Source organism: Salvelinus alpinus, chromosome 23 (genome assembly GCF_045679555.1).
Source record: "Salvelinus alpinus chromosome 23, SLU_Salpinus.1, whole genome shotgun sequence".
Lineage (NCBI taxonomy): Eukaryota > Metazoa > Chordata > Actinopteri > Salmoniformes > Salmonidae > Salvelinus > Salvelinus alpinus.
In genome coordinates, this window is record NC_092108.1 from 29,893,784 (window position 1) to 29,912,434 (window position 18,651).

Below are 18,651 nucleotides of genomic sequence, written 5' to 3' on the forward strand. Positions count from 1 at the left end.
TAAGTCAACACTATGTGCGTCAGTGTTTTTGGAATGACAGGTTTTCTTTCCTTCAAAAACCACTAGTATCTCACCACAGCAGACATCATTCCCTGGCTCAAAATACCCTATACATCATTTGGTTTTTCATTATTTGCCAATGTTTTTTCATCATTATCATAATCTTTTTCAAACGTTTTTGTATTCAGATTCCCCCCCCCTCTCTGCATTCTTTACCTAGCAGAGTAACATTGCGAACAAACATTGGTTGTCGCTCACAAGAAAAAAAAAAAAAACTGGCAACCCCCCCCCCCCCCGGACAAATATAGAATTTGACACGTAAATGACAAATGAAATGGAAATGAAAACTTAAATAAATGATTAAGTGGAAATAAAAGGAGTTCCCCATATTGCCTGTCCTTTTGGGGCAACCCCAGGGGTCAGCCGAAGCGTTCCCGTACCAACATCATGAGTTTCTTCTTGCCCTTGTAGATCTGTTTGAGGTTGTCTATAAACTGGGCAAACTGGATGTGTCCGTCCTGGGCCAGTAGGAAGGTCTCTCTGGCCTTACTAAGAAACTCTATGAACTCTCCGTAGTGCCTGGGGCTGATGTGAGTGAGCCGGGAGTGGGTGGTGTTGATGTAGGCGCTGATAGTGGCGTCCAGCAGCTGCCGGAGCGGAGCCTTGTCCGTGGACATGAGCTTCCCAGAGTTCCGTCGCCCGGGGATACCGGCCAGGCCCGGGGCCGTCATGGTGCAGCGGCGCAGGATGTCCGAGAGCACGGTGGCGCAGTGCACGCTCTTCACCACCAGGGGGATGATGGCGGCCAGCTCGTTCTTGCCCAGCGAGTGGGACAGGGCGCAGGCCCAGAGCACGTCGTTGATGGCCGGGTGGGTGTCCTGGTTGTAGGCCAGGTTGAGGTGGGTCATGGCCAGCGAGGCCAGCTTGAAGGCTCGGAGCGGGTAGCCGCGGTGCTCCATGTAGCGGGCGATGGTGAACAGCTGAGAGTACGTCATGCCTGTTGATGCTGCGTCGATAACGATCTGGTAGGCCGTCTCGAAGGCGATGTGGTCCTTCTCGCAGAGTGTGAGGGCCGAGAGGGCACAGTTCTGGGGGTCCTTCATGGCACACTGCAGGGCCAGCGTCCGGGCGCAGCTAGCCAGCTCCTCTCTCTGGGGGTAGTCCAGGCTGAGGCGCAGGATGGTGTTGTGGGACATGACGGTGGCTGCGACGATGCTGGTGGCCTCGGTGGGGGTGAACAGGGTGTACCAGCTCTGGAGGATGCTCACCAGCGCTCGCAGACCCACCTCTGTGGCACAGGTGACCAGCCAGCGCACCATCTCCCTGCGTCTCCAGTTCAGAGTGGAGAGGGTCATCCTCATTACCTGCAGAGAGAGACATGTTGAAACATGTCAGACAAGGCAGAGTGCACAGTAATTCAACACCCACCCACCAGCACATTTTTTCAATGTCACACACTGCTTACTATCCATCTAGCCATCAGTACCTGCAGGCCCAGCTCCAGAGCTACATTGAGCAGGGTGATGTCTGGGGGGTTGTCAGCCGGAGTGGCGATCTTGAAAGCATCCTGGGCCAGTTTGAAGATGAGGGAGGAGGAGTGGATGTTCTTCTGGATGGCCTCCAGCACCGTCCTCAATCTCAACATATCTCCTGGAGGTACAAACAATAGAGTACTAGATTGAAAAACAACATTTGTCATCCAACAGTTTGTATGTGTACTGTGGTGTTCTGTAGTGGTGGACAAGGCCTTGGGAGTGTTTATCTGGTAGTGGCGTGGTTAAATGTTTTGGGTGTCTGTGCGCATTCTGGTAACTAGAGCTGAGCTGACCTTTGGCTGCGGTGAGCATGGTGGAGGCCAGCTCACACTGCTGAGACTCCAGGTGGCCCAGGGTAAACCAGCGCGGGTAGCGGCTGGGCACCATGCTGATGCCATGGTGGGGGTGACCCAAGTTTCCCGAGGGACCAGTCGACTCTAACACAGGGAGCCTAGCGGACACACACACAGAGAGACAGGGAGTGATGAGATGAGTTATTATGATAAAGAAAAAGTTTCCTATTCAAAATTGAACTGAAAAAAGGTTTCCAAGGCTACAGCATTATTACACTGCCTCGTCCCATCTCAAGTCTGTATAGCTGCATTAGAGCTTTCTGAAACACACACCAGTCTGTATAGCTGCATTAGAGCCCCCCCCCCCCCATGTCTACATATGCACGAATGTGTGTACATCCGAGCTTGCACGTGTGTGCTTGTGTGCAGCCCTAAGCCCCGTGATGGATTTTGTATTAGCCAGGACCCTGAGGAGTCTCAGTAGAATAATCACACTGCAGTACAGATGGGGATTATTCAGTCATAGGGATTCATCATCCAGCCTCTCAATATATAGATACATGTAGAGGGAGGGAGCCCCCAGTGTCCGGTCTGGTGTGTGAAGTCACGAGCTCGGCTGGTCGGCTAATGCGTAGCAACCTAGCGGTGCCAAAAGCCCTGGTCTGCCCTAAAAAGCCTATATAAATGATGATCGCCAGAACAGCCCAAACAAATCATTTTGACGGCAGTTTTGGGCTCTAAAATATATTATTACGTTTGATGCCCATGGTGAAGTTTCTACAAATGGAGATATTTCATTAAATAGTGATCCATTCTGACTACTACATTTGTCGTCACACAAGACCACGTGCTGACACAGACCAATCACGGGCCAGGCAGGCTACGAGGAGGCCCCCGGTTGACTCCGGCAGGATTAAAACGACTACGTCGACCATGACTCTTTGCTAGTTACGATCAAATTCAAATCATTCCGACTTCGTGCGCCCTCTGGACTTTTCCATAGGAGTTCATGTGGATGACGTCAGCGCTATCACTATCTACTGGTTTAAATATCTATGACTCTGACACTGTGACGCAGCCAGATAGACGCATCACACTATGTTGACAATAAAACATGATACGTTTCTAAGTGTTAATAGTAAAATGGTGTGTTCTTTTTGTAATAGCTAAATGGTTTTGAATGCCGGAGACACATACAGGTGCTTGAAACAGAGCAATGAGCCTGAATAGGGTTGGATATGAATGTAGGTTGGGGGATCTTACCTCATGGCGCGCAGTGCTAGTTTGTAGGCCAGGTCTGTGTCATGGGGCAGCAGGGCTGAGAACAGGTACTTGGCAAAGGTGTGCATGGGAACGCTTTCCCTGTGGATGACTTCACCCAGGCCACTGAACGGACCACCTGAACACACAGAGAGTTGTCACTGTTTGATGTCACAAAGTACATCAGAATTGTCACTGTCATTCATATCTTGGAGTCCAGCCACACACACTTATGATTTGGCTCAGTTTTTGGTGAATATTCAAAGTATACCAGTATAAACAGCTAATGGCTCAAAGTAGAGCAGTGAATAAAAGCAATATTAGGTTATTCCTCTCCCAACCTGATGGGGGCGACAGAGCAGACAGGAAACCATACACTCACTGCCCATTTGGGTATTAACCAAATCTCTCCTCCCTAGCAGCGACAGATGTCTGCTCTAGGATTACACAGCTAACATTCCCTAAAGCCCCAGATGGGGGAGGGCTATAGCATAGCTAGCATGGGGAAGCGGGAGAAAGGGGGTCAGACAGTGTTAAAAGGCCAGGGTTGAGACCCATTTTCAGCTGGGTGTTGCGAGGCAGGACCAGTGGAGGGGAGCCAGGTGGGAGAGAGGGATGGGATGGGACAGCTAAAGAGAAAGGGTGACATGAAAAGAGATAGAGGCAGGGAGAGGCGGAAGGAGAGAGAGAGGAAGGAAGAAATAGAGTGAGGCAGCAAGCAGGGCAGATAGAGAGAGGGATATGGAGGGTGAAAGAATAGAATGGGACAGCAAGGGAGGATAAGTTAGTCAAAGAGTGAGAGAGATTGAAGGCAACAGAGAAGCGATAGACAATGAAATGAGACGAGTAGAGGACAATAATCTAACTAGCCTTCATACCTTCCAGTAGGAGGATAGCCTGTTTCCTCAGCGTCTGGACCAGCAGATCATCCAGTTCCATCTCCTGCAGCTTGGCCACGATCTGCTCCTCATTGCGACACACCTTGTCCTGGGCATAGAGGCCTTCAGGCATCACCCTCTGCTGCCCCATGCCCATCAGCGCCACCTCCAGGGCCAGTGCCAGGTAGGACTCCCCACCATCCGGGCAACCCCACACGGGCACATGATGGTACACAGGCGGCTTGGGCTCTCCAGAGTCTGAAGAGACAAAGAGAGGTTTTTAGTTTACACGGATGGTCATGGAAGTGAGACTTCATTCTACTAAACCTTTATTCAAACTTTTAGGTCAATTAGAACCAATTCTCAATTGCAACAATGATCTAGCGGGATGATGAGACATTGCTAGAAGCAAACACTAATCCAAAACGGCTGTCTGGTTTCACATTTGTTTTTGCTTGAAAGGTGCTGGGTGTGGAAAGCAGCTGCCACAGACAGGAACCTCTCTCTAGCTCCACATCTACAGGAACCTCTCTCTAGCTCCACATCTACAGGAACCTCTCTCTAGCTCCACATCTACAGGAACCTCTCTCTAGCTCCACATCTACAGGAACCTCTCTCTAGCTCCACATCTACAGGAACCTCTCTCTAGCTCCACATCTACAGGAACCTCTCTCTAGCTCCACATCTACAGGAACCTCTCTCTAGCTCCACATCTACAGGAACCTCTCTCTAGCTCCACATCTACAGGAACCTCTCTCTAGCTCCACATCTACAGGAACCTCTCTCTAGCTCCACATCTACAGGAACCTCTCTCTAGCTCCACATCTACAGGAACCTCTCTCTAGCTCCACATCTACAGGAACCTCCCTCTAGCTCCACTTCTCCCCCCCAGGCAGCTGTGGATGCCAGGCAGCACCAGAGGGAGAGGTGTCCCTGAGGTCCCAGAAAAACACTAACATCTGCTGACAGGAACTAAGATCCAACCCACGGCCAGCTTACGTTTAAATCCCCCTGGCAAATTATCCCTCCCCCCTACGACAATCCTGTTTATTAGAGAGGATATCAGTGATTTTCCCCTTCATGTCGCTGGATCAAAACAACCTCTAGTCACCAATGGAGAGTCCAGGAGCTTTTCAATAACACGCCGCTTTGTTGTCATACCTCTGGAAATATTTGACCTCTCGTACTACATGTAGGTCTGACCCATTTACGCTGTATATGTACTGTACCCCTCTACTTAAAAAAATATACAAACATGTTTTAGGCAACACTGGATAGATGCTATAGAACTTCTTTGTCCGTAGGAGTTGCTAACTAGATGTGAAGGAGGTTTGATATGAGTGGACGTAAGCCTTGGGCTTCTAGGTTTTTTGGCATGTGTTGTGTGAGGTCAGTGCCAAGGTGGATTTAACCATGTGGAATCCCGGGCGACCCGGGTTAGTTCTCATACGGCAACCACAGTAGTTAGCCTCCATGTTTCCCTCCCTCCACTGTTATGGCTCAGGCTCTGCTGGCCAGCTGCTTCTGCTGCTGCTGATGTGTAAAGACTGCGGACAGCTGCTCCCTGATTGGTCAGAATTCAAGTTAAGTCCTGCCTCCATACCAGATGTTTCCAGCTACTCACCAGAACCAAACAAAGGACTGTGATGATGACGGCCCTATAAGCCATAAACCACACACTTCCTCGCTCCCTCTCTTGGTCTCTCTAACACTCTCTCGCTCTCTCACTGTCTAACACTCACACACTCTCCCCCTCTGCCCACCCAAATCACCATACCACTCGCCAGGATTGTTCCGGCACACAATGCCTCCCTGTAGGTTTGTCACAATAGGCCGTATCAAATCCCTGCTCTCTGTTTGGCTGGGCTAAAGAATGTATGGAATGCAAATGTTGTTGGACTTGATCCATTTTCCACCACTGGGTAGACTGGATGACCTTTCTGCAGCACAGCCATTCATCTCAGGGCTGCTTACAAGAGGACCATCTGGGGGGTTATAGACCAGGACTGGATTGAATGGGTGACTTTACAATCTGATGGCCTTGATTCGTTTTGGGACAACACGAGATGGTTGACTGATACAAAAAAAATTTTTTTTTGACCAGTTTGGTTTAAGTTGAGTGAAATGGTTGCTGGTTGCCTTGGCCAAATTGTATGTGACTGTACTGTATGGCTGATCAGTTATGGTTGCTGGACTGACACCATGTTGACCAGTTCGATTGAAGTAGAATGTAAACGTTGCCTGGGTAGGCCTGGGCCTGGCCAGATGCGTACCTCCAGTGTCCATAGCGTTGTCGTCCTCCACCCGGCAGGTCTCAGTGAGGGTGGTGAACAGACAGCCGATGGGATCCAGGGGGTGTCCCACCCAGCCCTCCAGGTTAGTAGTGCTGGTCATCCCCTTCTGGAGCAGCTCTGACACACACAGGAACAAGATCAGACCGCATCATACTATACATCTTATCACATGAACAAAAGTAGAACAGTATTCAGGTAGGGCTAGGATATTTTCCTAACCATATTAAAACGCAGGGCCCCAATAATAGGCTACACAACAAGATGACACCAACATACTGTACATTGTATTTTAAAACGCATTAATTCTGTTACGTATGGCCCAGAGGCTCACCTAATGAGAACAGTGAACTGTCTCCAGGCAGACAGGGGGCGCTACCTTTCTTTTGGTGCTTGTAGATGTCCAGCTGGCGGTGCTGCTGCAGCCGGAGGGTGTTGATGATGGCCACGCCCAACCGCAGTGCCTCGCGGGGGTAACCATGGGAACGCAGGGCATCGACCCGCGCGCACGCCGTGGGGACGTGATCTACGGCACAAATCCCATGACACGGGCTTAGCACAACACAATGTCCAGGCAGGCTGACAGGCAGGATGCAGCCTCAGCAGAAAGAAACCCACTACTCTGATACCCAGGCTTAAGTTGCATAATGAGGACAAATCTTCCCCCGGAACTTGCTTACTCCAGCTCCAGGATTCAGTGGAAGTGGAATTAAAGGAGGCTTAGAACACTAAACAGGGGTGGTGTTCAGAGAGGAACATTTGAGCCCCAAACCCAAGAACTGGCACTGAACAAACGGACCACTATCATGGCACAGAGCTTAAACTGCCGGGAGCTGGGCCTGTGTGTGAGGTTGTATGTGCGTGTGTCTGTGTATATGGTTTAAAAACATATACTGAGAGGGCCTTCCAGTACCATCTGGAATTGATATAACATCCAGTGCTAAGACTGTGTACTGTGCAGACCAGATTAAATCTGGTCGTGTAATTCTCACCTAGCCATAGAGGCAGGCCCTGGGGGTTGAAGAGCAGACTCTCTCCCTCTCTCTGGTAGGCTGGGGACATGTAGTAGTCACAGCTGATGATCCTCTGCAGGTGGCTGTCCTGCCAGTGGAGATCACAGGCCTCCATGGCCCGCTTGAACACTGTCCGTCTGGGTCGGGCCAGGGAGTCTGGAGGGGGACATACAGGGAGGGAGACAGAGCACAGTGCAAAAAAATACCTTTTATTAGTCATATTTTGAGTTGAACTACTTTTACTAGAGACAACCAAATCAGAAGACAACAAAAACAGTGCATCAGAACCATGGTTTGGGACAGGGAAGGGATGTAGCTGTAACTCAAGTGGAAGTGTACAGGCCCAGTGTGAGTACTCTATGTGTAGGTATACCAGTGTGTGTTATTGCTACAGACTGCGACTGACCCTGGGCGAGGTTGCTCTGTGGTAGAGCGTTGGTAATGTTGGGCAACTCACTGCCGTAGTTGCCGTCCTCCAGGGGACAGATGTCCATGTCGCCCCACTTCTTCAGCTGCTTCAGCCAGCCGCTCTTCTCCTCGCTCTTACAGTGCGGGTTCAGCACGATGCACACCCACAGGGCACCTGGAAAATGACAAAGGTCAGGGGGCAAAGGTCAATGGGAGAATAACCATTGTTTGACTACCTGGATATGGAGAAGGAGCCATAACAGCAGTATATTATCCTATGTTAATGTATATTTGGGTATGGAGGAGTGAGGAGTCGAGGACCTATACAATACAGGAATCATATTTAATCCAGCATAGAGTCCTCCTATGCTAATATTGCACGTGAGCCATAAAAGTAATTTGTAACCCAGGTTGGACTGTATTAAAGTCTCATTTTTAAATCAAAAGGCCCAGGGTATATTTGGACATGTGACAGGTATTTAGTATAGCCTAAGGAATGTGAGTGGTAAACTAGTTTAGTTCCTTTCACTACCCCATCACCAGGTAATGCATGACCAGAATTCACCCCCTTCTGTTTGCTTCCTTTTAAACCCTCGTTTCACAGCACTTTGTTAGGGTGCTCACTCCTGATCACACTGACAGCTTCTGGCACTAACAGCCCGTTAGTGCAGCACGGTCGCTTTAAACCCTCCAACACCACCACCACCTTTGATTGGGCACTTTGGTGATCATGCTGACAGCCTGTGGCAGTCCTAGCCAATCAGAGAGCCCTGTCCTGTCGCTCCCCGGTAACTAAACATAACCCCTGAGCCGGGGTTTATCCTGCGGAGGAGAGGGGCACAGCAAACCTCTCTCTGCTCTACTGTTGCTCTCCAATGAACTTCCTCAGGATGTGTAGTGTGCAGTCATCGACCCCTTTAAAATGCCCCGATCAATACCAGGGAGGTTGAAAACCCCATTGATCCCAGCCCTTTTTCATGCAATCCCAATCGAGGTGAGTGCTTGGCCATGATGTATGCACTGCTGCACAGTCACCGACTGACCCACTGATGTGGCCACACGCATGGGGATTTAACGGGCAGGTCGCAGTGCACACACACACACACACACACACGAGAGAGATACCTCACATCACATGTACCATGGTGGCTTTACAGTTAGGTAATAGTTACATAGCTGTGCTGATCGAAGTGGTGAGGCCACATTCCGTTTGGAATTGCTCTTTGAGTAGCAAGGTTTTCCAGCTGTGTTTCAGGACCTGCCAGTACCCACAGTGCTTTGGACAAGGTTTTAAACGGAAGCAAATCAATAATATCCAAGCAGCAATAAGACAGTTGGTCAGTTACCATTTCTATAAATACCCTCTTCATAAGGCATTATGTATGCATGTATAGTCTTCTGCAATGCATTATAATGCAAAACATTGGGGCTAATAGCCGCTCATAATCATCTAGAACTGGGTTCTGTGTGATTTGGACCTCTACACTGTACATTTAAGAAAGTGAGAGGGACTTACCCAGTTCGTCCCATAGCTGCCGGCACTTGTCCGTCATGCCTGTCCCCTGCTGCCGCCACAGAGCGAGGCGAGGGTCGGCCATGAACTGTTCAGTGATTAGGGTCAACATCCTGGCACCGTTAGAGTCACGCATCCGCAGCATCTCCCGCACCTACAGAAAACATGAATTAATAGACAGTAATATACAGTGATATTTTTGTTTCTTTTACCCCCTTTTCTCCCCAATTTCATGGTATCCAATTGGTAGTTAGAGTCTTGTCTCATCGCTGCAACTCCTGTACGGAGGCAAAGGTCGAGAGCCGTGCGTCCTCTGAAACACAACCCAGCCAAGTCACATTGCTTCTTGACACAATGCCCGCTTAACCCGGAAGCCAGCAGAACCAATGTGTCGGAGGAAACGTAGTATACCTGGCAACCGTGTCAGCGTGCAGTGCGCCCGGCCCGCCACAGGAGTCACTAGTGCGCGATGGGACAAGGACATCCCTGCCGGCCAAACCCTCCCCTAACCCGGACGATGCTGGGCCAAATGTGCGCCGCCCCATGGTTCTCCCGGTCGCGGCCGGCTGCTACAGAGCCTGGACTCAAACCCAGAATCTCTAGTGGCACAGCCAGCACTGCGATGCAGTGCCTCAGACCACTGTGCCACTCGGGAGGCCCCATCCGGGATTGATTTTGATACTGAATATTCAGACAGAGACAGACAGACAGCCGTACCTTGGCGAACATGGAGTTGAGCTGCTTCCCAGAGCCATAGTACCCTCCCTGAGACAGGAACAGTTTGACCTGCTCCCTGACCTGCTCCTCGTCCAGGTGCCAGCAGTTGTCATCATCGATGCTGGCCCCTGCCGTGGGGTCCGGGGCCCCTGGGAAGACAAACAGAAAGACAATGTCAGACCAAAGAGTAAATTAAACACATAACCAGAAGCTAGGCTCCAAAAACTTGCCTTATATCAATCCCACCTCAAAACTAACCTCATAAGACATCAAACCAGGATTTTGTTAAATATTTTTCTAATTAAGCAAACACCTAAAGAACAGGAACAGAGGGTGAACCCTAGGTGTGTTGGCGTCCTATAGGTAACCCCAACACCCATTTGATCTGCCTAGAACTACCAACTGAAGTCCTGCCAAGGCACTGTTGCATCCGAACGTTCACATTCCACAATCAAAGCCCCAACTCATAGCATTGTCATGGGGGGCTCCCACTTCAACCCACTGACTCCCCACAGCAAACAACCTGGAAACTGGGAGATGGACTTCTTTGTTAAGAGGCTGGGGTTGGTAAATATTTAGAGAGTGATGTGGAGAGATGGCAGACTGCAGAGTTCCTCTGTTTTCCAGACTAGAAGGATAACAGGGGGGGGGGGGGGTCATGCCAAGCTAGAGTAGTTAGCAACGTTAGAACGTTGGCTCGGGGTCTGACTGACTTTCTTCATTTGACTCTTTTTCAGATTTTCAGAAATGCAAAGCACCAACAGGCTGGGAGACTCAGACATCAAACAGGCTGTTTGAAGCCTCGGAGTCCTCGCTGCTGCTTTTGGTACTGCAAATCAGGGCTCTGCCAGACTGGGCCCACCTTGCTGTTCAAGCCCACCAGAGGATGATTGGGGTAGAAACTAAGGAGTGTAAGGGATTGGCAGAGGCTCTGGGTGAAGCACAATATGTGGCCATCTTGTGACTTGTAGGTCCTATAAGCTCTGAGACCCTGGCGTTCCAGGTCTACACACCGGTGCTAAATGTGAACAAACTGGTCACCAAAACGTGAACAGAGGGACCTTATGTTATGTCCAACAACATGTGTCTTTCTTACCGTGGACCTGGTTGATCTCAGAGTTGGATGAGAGGATCTCGTCGGCCAGTTTCTGGGCGGTGGGCAGCACCTCTGTGTGGTGGGCTGTGATGAGGTACTGCACCAGCTTCTGTAGCTGGTCTCTGTTCATCTGGAACAGGGTCTCTGAGATGGGCAGCCGCAGCTTGACCTGCTCTGGCTTCCTGATGCGGTACAGGGACAGGGCCACCACGTGGGCGCAGTAGAAGATGTCGCGGTTGCCGCAGCCGCAGGTGACCGAGGTGATCTTGCAGCGGTCGAAGCTGATGGCCACCTTGTGGGTGACCTCGGGCTCCGACTGGGAGGCGGGCTCCATGACCGTGCCACTGAGGTGGAAACCTGGAGAGACAGAGAGAGAAGACTGGTGTCAGCAGACTTGATCAACATTTAAATGACAGCTGTGATTTCACACCTTCCCCTTTAGTTCAGATGAAGGACAGTTGTGACTCAGCACCCTAAAAAAAAGTCACATGAGCAATGAAGGAGTTATCAAACCTGTCTGGCAACGTACCCACAAACCCATAGAAAGCATCCTGCGTAGCACTATGTGATAGTTAACCTTTACAAAGAGAGCACCAATGGAAAAAAAACAATCTACCCCAAAGCACTCTGGGATTGAGGTGGCAGTATCACAATCAGTTCACGGGAAGGTAGAAGTTCAAGCTACGTAACACAATGGTCTTAGAATAATAAAAACAGTGTGGGCAGGTTACAGTTCATAAAGGGACTCGAAAAGAAACGTTGGATTATCTTATCAGTTAACTACAAAAAGGGAGTAGATAAGATAGTGAAGTAGAAAGCTGATACAGTAAAATACGTCTGGACCACATGAAACAGCTTTTCAAAAGGAAATGCTCCTGCCTGCTAGCTGGTGACATATTTGTGGCTTGAAGTCAGTCATTCGGTCTGTGAGGGCCAAAGGGAGGGGAGAAAGGGAGCGCATGCAGCAGGGGGATGGGAAGGGGAAGTGTGTGTCTGATAGAAAGTCTGGCAGCTCACTTTGACTGGTAAATTATTAATGATGGAGGGAGGCCCAGAGAGGGGGCTGGGAGAACAGAGATGGATTACTAGATCACAGTACCACACTAAACCATAGCAACCAGGCCTGCTACAGTCACACACACACTTCAGGGGTATGTTCTGACCTTAAACACACTCTACTCATTTCATTTCTATGCTCACTGGCTGCATGGCTATGGTAACATACATGACTACCCATGGTACACACAGGACAGAGGGTACACTACACACACCATTGATGATTTTATATATATATATATATATATATATATATATATATATAAATAACGTAGTGAGCTCAGCAAGTCGAGGCTTAGCTAATTAACGCCAAATGGGTTCCTGTCTGTCTGGCTTCAGAAGATCACTGCTATCATAGCGAGTGAACTGTAACAGACCTGGAATGGCTAACACACACAAACACACACACACACAAACACAATTCATTCTAGGGTTAGAGTAGTGAGACAGGGGTGCCTAATAAGCATGAGTAAAGCCTGCCGTTCTCTTGCCAAATCCCACAAAAGGCTTTTCCAGACGAGTTCTTCTGAGAAACTAGCCCCCCTCTTACCCAGTTCTTTTTTTCTTCTCCGGGGGAAGAAACGTCCAATTTACTGCCAAGCCCTTTCAGGCAGAGCCAAAACCACAGGCCCATCTGATTAAGGGGAGTTTATGGTGATGTCTGTTTTCATTTTGATAAAAGAAAAGGAAAGCAAAGGGGCTACCCCTATGTGTTGCAAATTACTCGCAGCACAATGCAGAGTTCAAAGTGAATTTGGTGAAAGACAACGATGCATTGAAACTTCCCGGCGGAGAAAATGGCGGACTTGTGTTTACCGCGTACATTTTTCTTCGAGGCATCAGCAATCAAATCTTGTACTGTACAAGTATGCTCTTGTCTATTTCCAAGGCAGTCTTGTAAAATTGGTGCCGTATATCAGTGTGACAGAAACAAGGGAACAAAGTACTGAACTAGTAAGATGTGGGACACTATTCTTTCTGATACTCTGCGTTTTTCAGCAGATGAATAGACTCAACTGGAGAATGACAGTTCTCCAGTTGTAAGGATTTGAGTTATTTCACAGCAGACCTACAGCACGTATGTCATAACCTTAACCTACCTAATAATATTAGAAACCTATGCTAAAACATTCCAACAATCCTAATGAACCCACCAGACTAAGGGGAAAAACTAGTCATCTCTGTTACTAACAGGACTTTGCTCTCCTCATGTCACCCCTCATGTCAACTCCGTTACTGCTCATCACCATGCTCCTCTATGGCAGCTCTGTTTGATGTAACAGTGAGCAATCGGAGTGGACAACACAGAGAAGCGAGAGGTGACGACTAATGCGTTTTAATTCTCGGTCTTACAGCTCTGAAGAGATGGGATCTAGCTCCCAGAGAGCTGATGAGAGGAAAGAACCTCTGCACTGAAAGGTTTTGTTTACAGAACAAATGTGATCTTATGAATTGAAACACGTACATGGAATACTGCTGACGGCCATCACTGTCTTTGGCAGTTGCACAAGAAGAGACGTGCATGGGGTTCAGAATCATATCAAGAGGTCTCTTTAACTAGGAAAAAAAAACAAGGCCTGACAACTATAAGTAGAGTACCGCTACAATGTTCCACCTATGCAGGTCTTCTACAGAGTCATTAGTTAGACCCAGAGGCCTCTCTCACCTCTGTGGTCAGTCAGTGTATGCAGAGTGGGTGCAGACTGCAGTAAGGGGCCTGTGCTGGGGGTGATGATTAGGAGGCCCCATCTCTGTTCTGCAGTGTGTCTGAATCTGACAGTTGCTGCAGTGCCACAGCCTGCTGCTGGGGGGTTATGAGGGGCAGGTAGGGTGGCTCCTCATCTCCTTTCACACTTCTCCCTTCAGTAGAGAGCCAGGCATCTGTCGCTGATGGACGTGAAGGGTCCTCCTCGCCTTTCAGCCAGGGGCTCCCGTTTCAACCCAGCCACCCCAACCCCCGCCCCCTCGGCTCGTCTTTTGTTGGCCGGCCACGATGCTGAATGTGATCCTGCCGTCCCTTTCCGCTGCTCTTTTCTTCATGGTCCTTCTCTAGAAGCTCAGAGAAATGGAATCCCCCTCTTCTTTCAATCCTCCTTCCTTCTGCACTGTGTGTATGTGTACTTCCTGTACCTGGCCCAGACCTTGTAAACACTGATGCTCTTCTAGATGAGGTGTGTGTGTGTATGTGTATGTGTATGTGTGTGTGTGTGTGTGTGTGTGGCCTGAGGAGGAGGGTCTGGGCATCGTCAGCAAAAGGAGTGTAGGTGACAGTTCAGTCACAAGGCAAGACACTGCTGCTGCATCAGTCAGTCAGTCAGTCAGGGAGTAGTAATCAACACACTGCCACTGCTAATATGGGTCAGACTGTCACTCCGCAGCAACTATCAATTGGCTCCTTGAAGAGTCCCAAGCAGGATGCCATGGCCAGCCAGGCATAGAAGAGGACAGCTGATTTTGGAGGTTGGGGAGGGCGGACGAGGAGCAGGAAGAGGTGAGGGGGAGGAGGGACCATGTGCCAAATTGTTTAACGTATACAAGCTTGTGCGGGCCGGACCAAAACAGCACGGAGAGAGAAGTGGCTATAGAAAAACAGGTGAGGCCTGCGTCAGAGACCGGGCCAGGGGTAGCAGAGTGCAGATGAATTAGCGTGGCACCCGCCCTAGTCACTGCAGCACTAACTACAGTAAGAGGCTCTTGGCACTGCAGTGTAAATCACCAGCTCCCTGAACCTCCCTTTTCTCTTTTCCAGAACACTACTGGGGCTGTGATATCACACGATAGACGTCCCTAACCTTCTCACCACACTGGCTTTGTTCATTATGACAGCGATATGCAAAACCATCACAGCAACACAGTTAGATATAGCATTTTTTATCTTTGGTTATTCGGTACTGTTGTAATCGAGGGGCTGGGTGGGTAAAGCTCCTAAACAGATAAATTAATGTATGGTTCTGGGAGCGCTGCCAGCCCCACAAAGCTGATTTGATCCTGAGCAGAAGCACATGGCTGTCTGCCCCTGGGGAAGAGCTGTGAGGTGGGGGAGGAGCTTGTAGGATGCAGCCTGCATGGATGCTACATGAACAATATGACTGAGCCAGGGGAGGGAGGGGGTTCCTTTCATGAATCTTACTCTACACTTTATACTATCCATCCATCCATCTCAAGCGACTTGTTTTAAGCCTCTATAGGTAAAACGAGTCCTGATATGTCTGAGTAGGAGCTAGGCGGAGTTAGGCAGTAAGACATTGAGACGTCGGAGATCAGCTCATTGATCCGTATGCTGCAGTGTCTAATAGTCATAATTAATCTGAGGGGATGCTGCTACTGCAGCTCCCTCAGCCTGGGCTAGCCTGGGCTTTTAGACTCATCCACCAACCATCTGTCTACTGCAGCTCCCTCAGCCTGGGCTAGCCTGGGCTTTTAGACTCATCCACCAACCATCTGTCTACTGCAGCTCCCTCAGCCTGGGCTAGCCTGGGCTTTTAGACTCATCCACCAACCATCTGTCTACTGCAGCTCCCTCAGCCTGGGCTAGCCTGGGCTTTTAGACTCATCCACCAACCATCTGTCTACTGCAGCGATGGCTGCTCGCTGGATGCAGCGGTGAGGTTATACGCGTAGGCCTTCCATAGCAGGTGAGCGAGGAAGGGAACGAAAGAGATGAGGGAGAGAGAGAACCCCCTCGTTTGTATATATTAAGGATCCTCATCAGCTGCTGCCAAGTCAACTCTTCCTGGGGTCCAAACAAATGAAGGCAAAAACAAAAACAATAAAACAGTAGATAACATTATTACACCACAATCTAACATACAACATTTGTAATACGACCATTCATATGTGTGCTCCCTCCCTCACCGCTCCACTCACTGGGTCTGCACCATCTGCCACTCCGCCGGCCCTCCCACGCGGGACCCGCCAACCAATCAGAGGGCAGTCCCTCCCCACTCTTAAACCATTAACCTCTAATCAGCCGTGGAGGCTGAGCTGGAGATCTATATGGCAAGCAGGCAGGCAGACAGGGAGCTGGGGCAGGGCCAACAGCACACACAGTACAGCCTAGGACCCCCCTCTCTCTACCCAGCCTACCCCAGCCCCAGCCCAGCTTACCCCAGCCCACCTTCCATCTGTTCCAGCAGCAAGGAGGTTAACACAGCCACCCCTGCCCCCCACCAGTCCATCTCCACATAACACGCATGTATATGTACATTCAGCATCACACAAGGCCCCGGCTCCGCTGATCAGATAAAGGCCTGATTGATTCATTTGTGATTTCCCAACAGCACCATCATGGCCCCAGCACTGGGAGCCATGTGGGTAATGCTCTACTGGAAGTGAAGATGGCGTGTGTGTGTTTTATGATCATGTTTTGTAATTGAAGTATGTTGTGATGATGTGTGTGTTTGTATTGTGCAGGGCTCATTGGGAAAAGAAGAGAGACTTGGTCTCAATGGCACCCTGTTCAAATAAAAGGTTAATATAAAACTTTTGTCATGATCACATTCAATTTATTTCTGATTCGCTGCAATTATATGGCATGGAACAGAGGAGGGAAAAATGTTTCATCAACTCCCATTCACTGGGCGTCCCTTAAAACACAGGCACTGACGTCTATGGAAATCTAAGATAAGATGCCTCAGCCAATTTCCAATTACCTTGTGATGTGTATTAAGCTTGTAGGCTAGTCGTTGTGTTGGTAGCATTAGCTAGCAACGCATCACAGTGGAAGATCAGAACAATCGTTCAGCACCTGATGCCAACCAGACCTGGCTGAAGTCTATTCTACTGCTGATCATTCATAGATGCAGGCAGGAGAGAAGTCTTAGAGGAAGAGAGAAATATGAGAGCTAGAGGGAGGCAGGCAGCCTAGTGGTTAGAGGCAGGTAGCCTAGTGGTTAGAGGCAGGTAGCCTAGTGGTTAGAGGCAGGTAGCCTACTGGTTAGAGGCAGGTAGCCTACTGGTTAGAGGCAGGTAGCCTAGCGGTTAGAGGCAGGTAGCCTACTGGTTAGAGGCAGGTAGCCTAGTGGTTAGAGGCAGGTAGCCTACTGGTTAGAGGCAGGTAGCCTAGCGGTTAGAGGCAGGTAGCCTACTGGTTAGAGGCAGGTAGCCTAGCGGTTAGAGGCAGGTAGCCTAGCGGTTAGAGGCAGGTAGCCTAGCGGTTAGAGGCAGGTAGCCTAGTGGTTAGAGGCAGGTAGCCTAGTGGTTAGAGGCAGGTAGCCTAGCGGTTAGAGCGTTGGACTTGTAAACGAAAGGTTGCAAGATCGAATCACTGAGCTGACAAGTTAGAAATCTGTCGTTCTGCCCCTGAACAAGGCAGTTAACCCACTGTTCCCTAGGCCGCAATTGAAAATAAGAACTTGTTCTTAACTGACTTGCCTAGTTAAATAAAGGTAATTTTTCTTTCTTTTTTTATAAAAAAAGAGCAAGCGAAGTTCAAGGTCTTCATGCCTGCCATACAAAATGCAGAGTCGAGAAAGCATATATTCAAACCCCTTTCCCCAACCAAGTTAAGACATTGTAGTGGGGCAACAACAGTGAATGTTCCTTGTGTGTTGGGGGTAAATTTAATTCCATTCCTTGAATGGCGCTGTGCAATCAGAGAGCAAAAGGGGAAAAAAATTCAGTTTATCCAATGTTCCTCGGAAACAAACACCTGGGTTGTTCCAATCAATGCCCAGTACAGCACTTCCAGGGCCTTGGTGGTGTGTACAGAACGCTGGCCAGCCTTCTCCTCCTCCTGTGTGTGTGTGAGCAAACCTCTTACCCAAGGCCAAAATAAATAAAAAAGATAGAGATCTGGTGTTTTGCAGCCTTTGTTTGCGTACCTCGCATTGTGCCTTGGCCTTGTGTGTGGAGGGACGGAGCCGCGGTCAGCTGAGGGGCAGCTAGGGTGCAGAAGAGAAGCTGACAGCTCCCAAAAGGTCACAAAGCTGCATTTATCCCCCAATTACTGCTAGATCAGGCCAGCTCAGCCCCTCAACACTACCCTGCCACGATGCTCATGTCAACCGCCTCTAGTCTCTCCAATCTCTACAGAATGGCCCCTAAAGCATCCATCTAACGCTGGATCGCTCATCTTTTAAGGCACGTTGGCCTTCTGTCATGCGTGCCCTTAAAATGTAAGGATTCCTGTTTACTACGCAAGCACGCACGAAACCATCTGCCGCCATCTTGTTGTGATTGACAAGGAGCAGTCAGAGTGGCACAATGCCTCTTTTGAGGCGTGTTTGTTCTTGAAGCACGGTCTGCAGAGCTAGATAACTGAGCATTAAGAGGCTTATATTTCATAAAACTCACAAAAGCAAAACATTGCCGTCAACAATGTGAAAATGTGCAAAGAATGGCAAGTGACTAAAGACAGAAACAGGTTCTGAAGTTAACATTTGTTCTGTTGACAAAGCAAAACATTTGTTGCGCAAATACACAGAGCAAAAAAACATAATGAACACCTTCCTAACATTGAGTTGCACCTTGATCTTGCCATTGATCTTGCCCTCAAAACAGCCTCAACTTTTCGGGGCATAGACTCTACAAGGTGTCGAAAGCCTTCGACAGGGATGCTGGCCCATGTTGACTCCAATGCTTCCCACAGTT

The 18,651-nt window shown here is 49.3% G+C and overlaps 1 protein-coding gene across 3 annotated transcripts in view; it reads right to left on the reverse strand.

Moving 5' to 3' along the window:
* Positions 1-287: 287 nt before the first annotated feature.
* LOC139550768 (zinc finger SWIM domain-containing protein 5-like) overlaps positions 288-18,651 on the reverse strand; it is a 52,405-nt gene continuing 34,041 nt past the window's right edge. Inside the window, exons 2-13 of one of the 3 annotated variants that reach the window (XM_071361903.1) lie at positions 11,005-11,361; positions 9,909-10,057; positions 9,195-9,345; positions 7,728-7,853; positions 7,250-7,426; positions 6,592-6,783; positions 6,240-6,377; positions 3,967-4,224; positions 3,092-3,227; positions 1,829-1,986; positions 1,487-1,650; positions 288-1,364 (exon numbers count right to left, since the gene is read on the reverse strand). In XM_071361903.1, the coding sequence (XP_071218004.1) occupies positions 420-1,364; positions 1,487-1,650; positions 1,829-1,986; positions 3,092-3,227; positions 3,967-4,224; positions 6,240-6,377; positions 6,592-6,783; positions 7,250-7,426; positions 7,728-7,853; positions 9,195-9,345; positions 9,909-10,057; positions 11,005-11,361 (2,951 nt within the window). In that variant the 3' untranslated portion in view covers positions 288-419. Of the gene's footprint in view, positions 1,365-1,486; positions 1,651-1,828; positions 1,987-3,091; positions 3,228-3,966; positions 4,225-6,239; positions 6,378-6,591; positions 6,784-7,249; positions 7,427-7,676; positions 7,854-9,194; positions 9,346-9,908; positions 10,058-11,004; positions 11,362-18,651 lie in introns of all 3 variants that reach the window. The other 2 variants (XM_071361901.1, XM_071361900.1) reach the window with 2 other exon arrangements.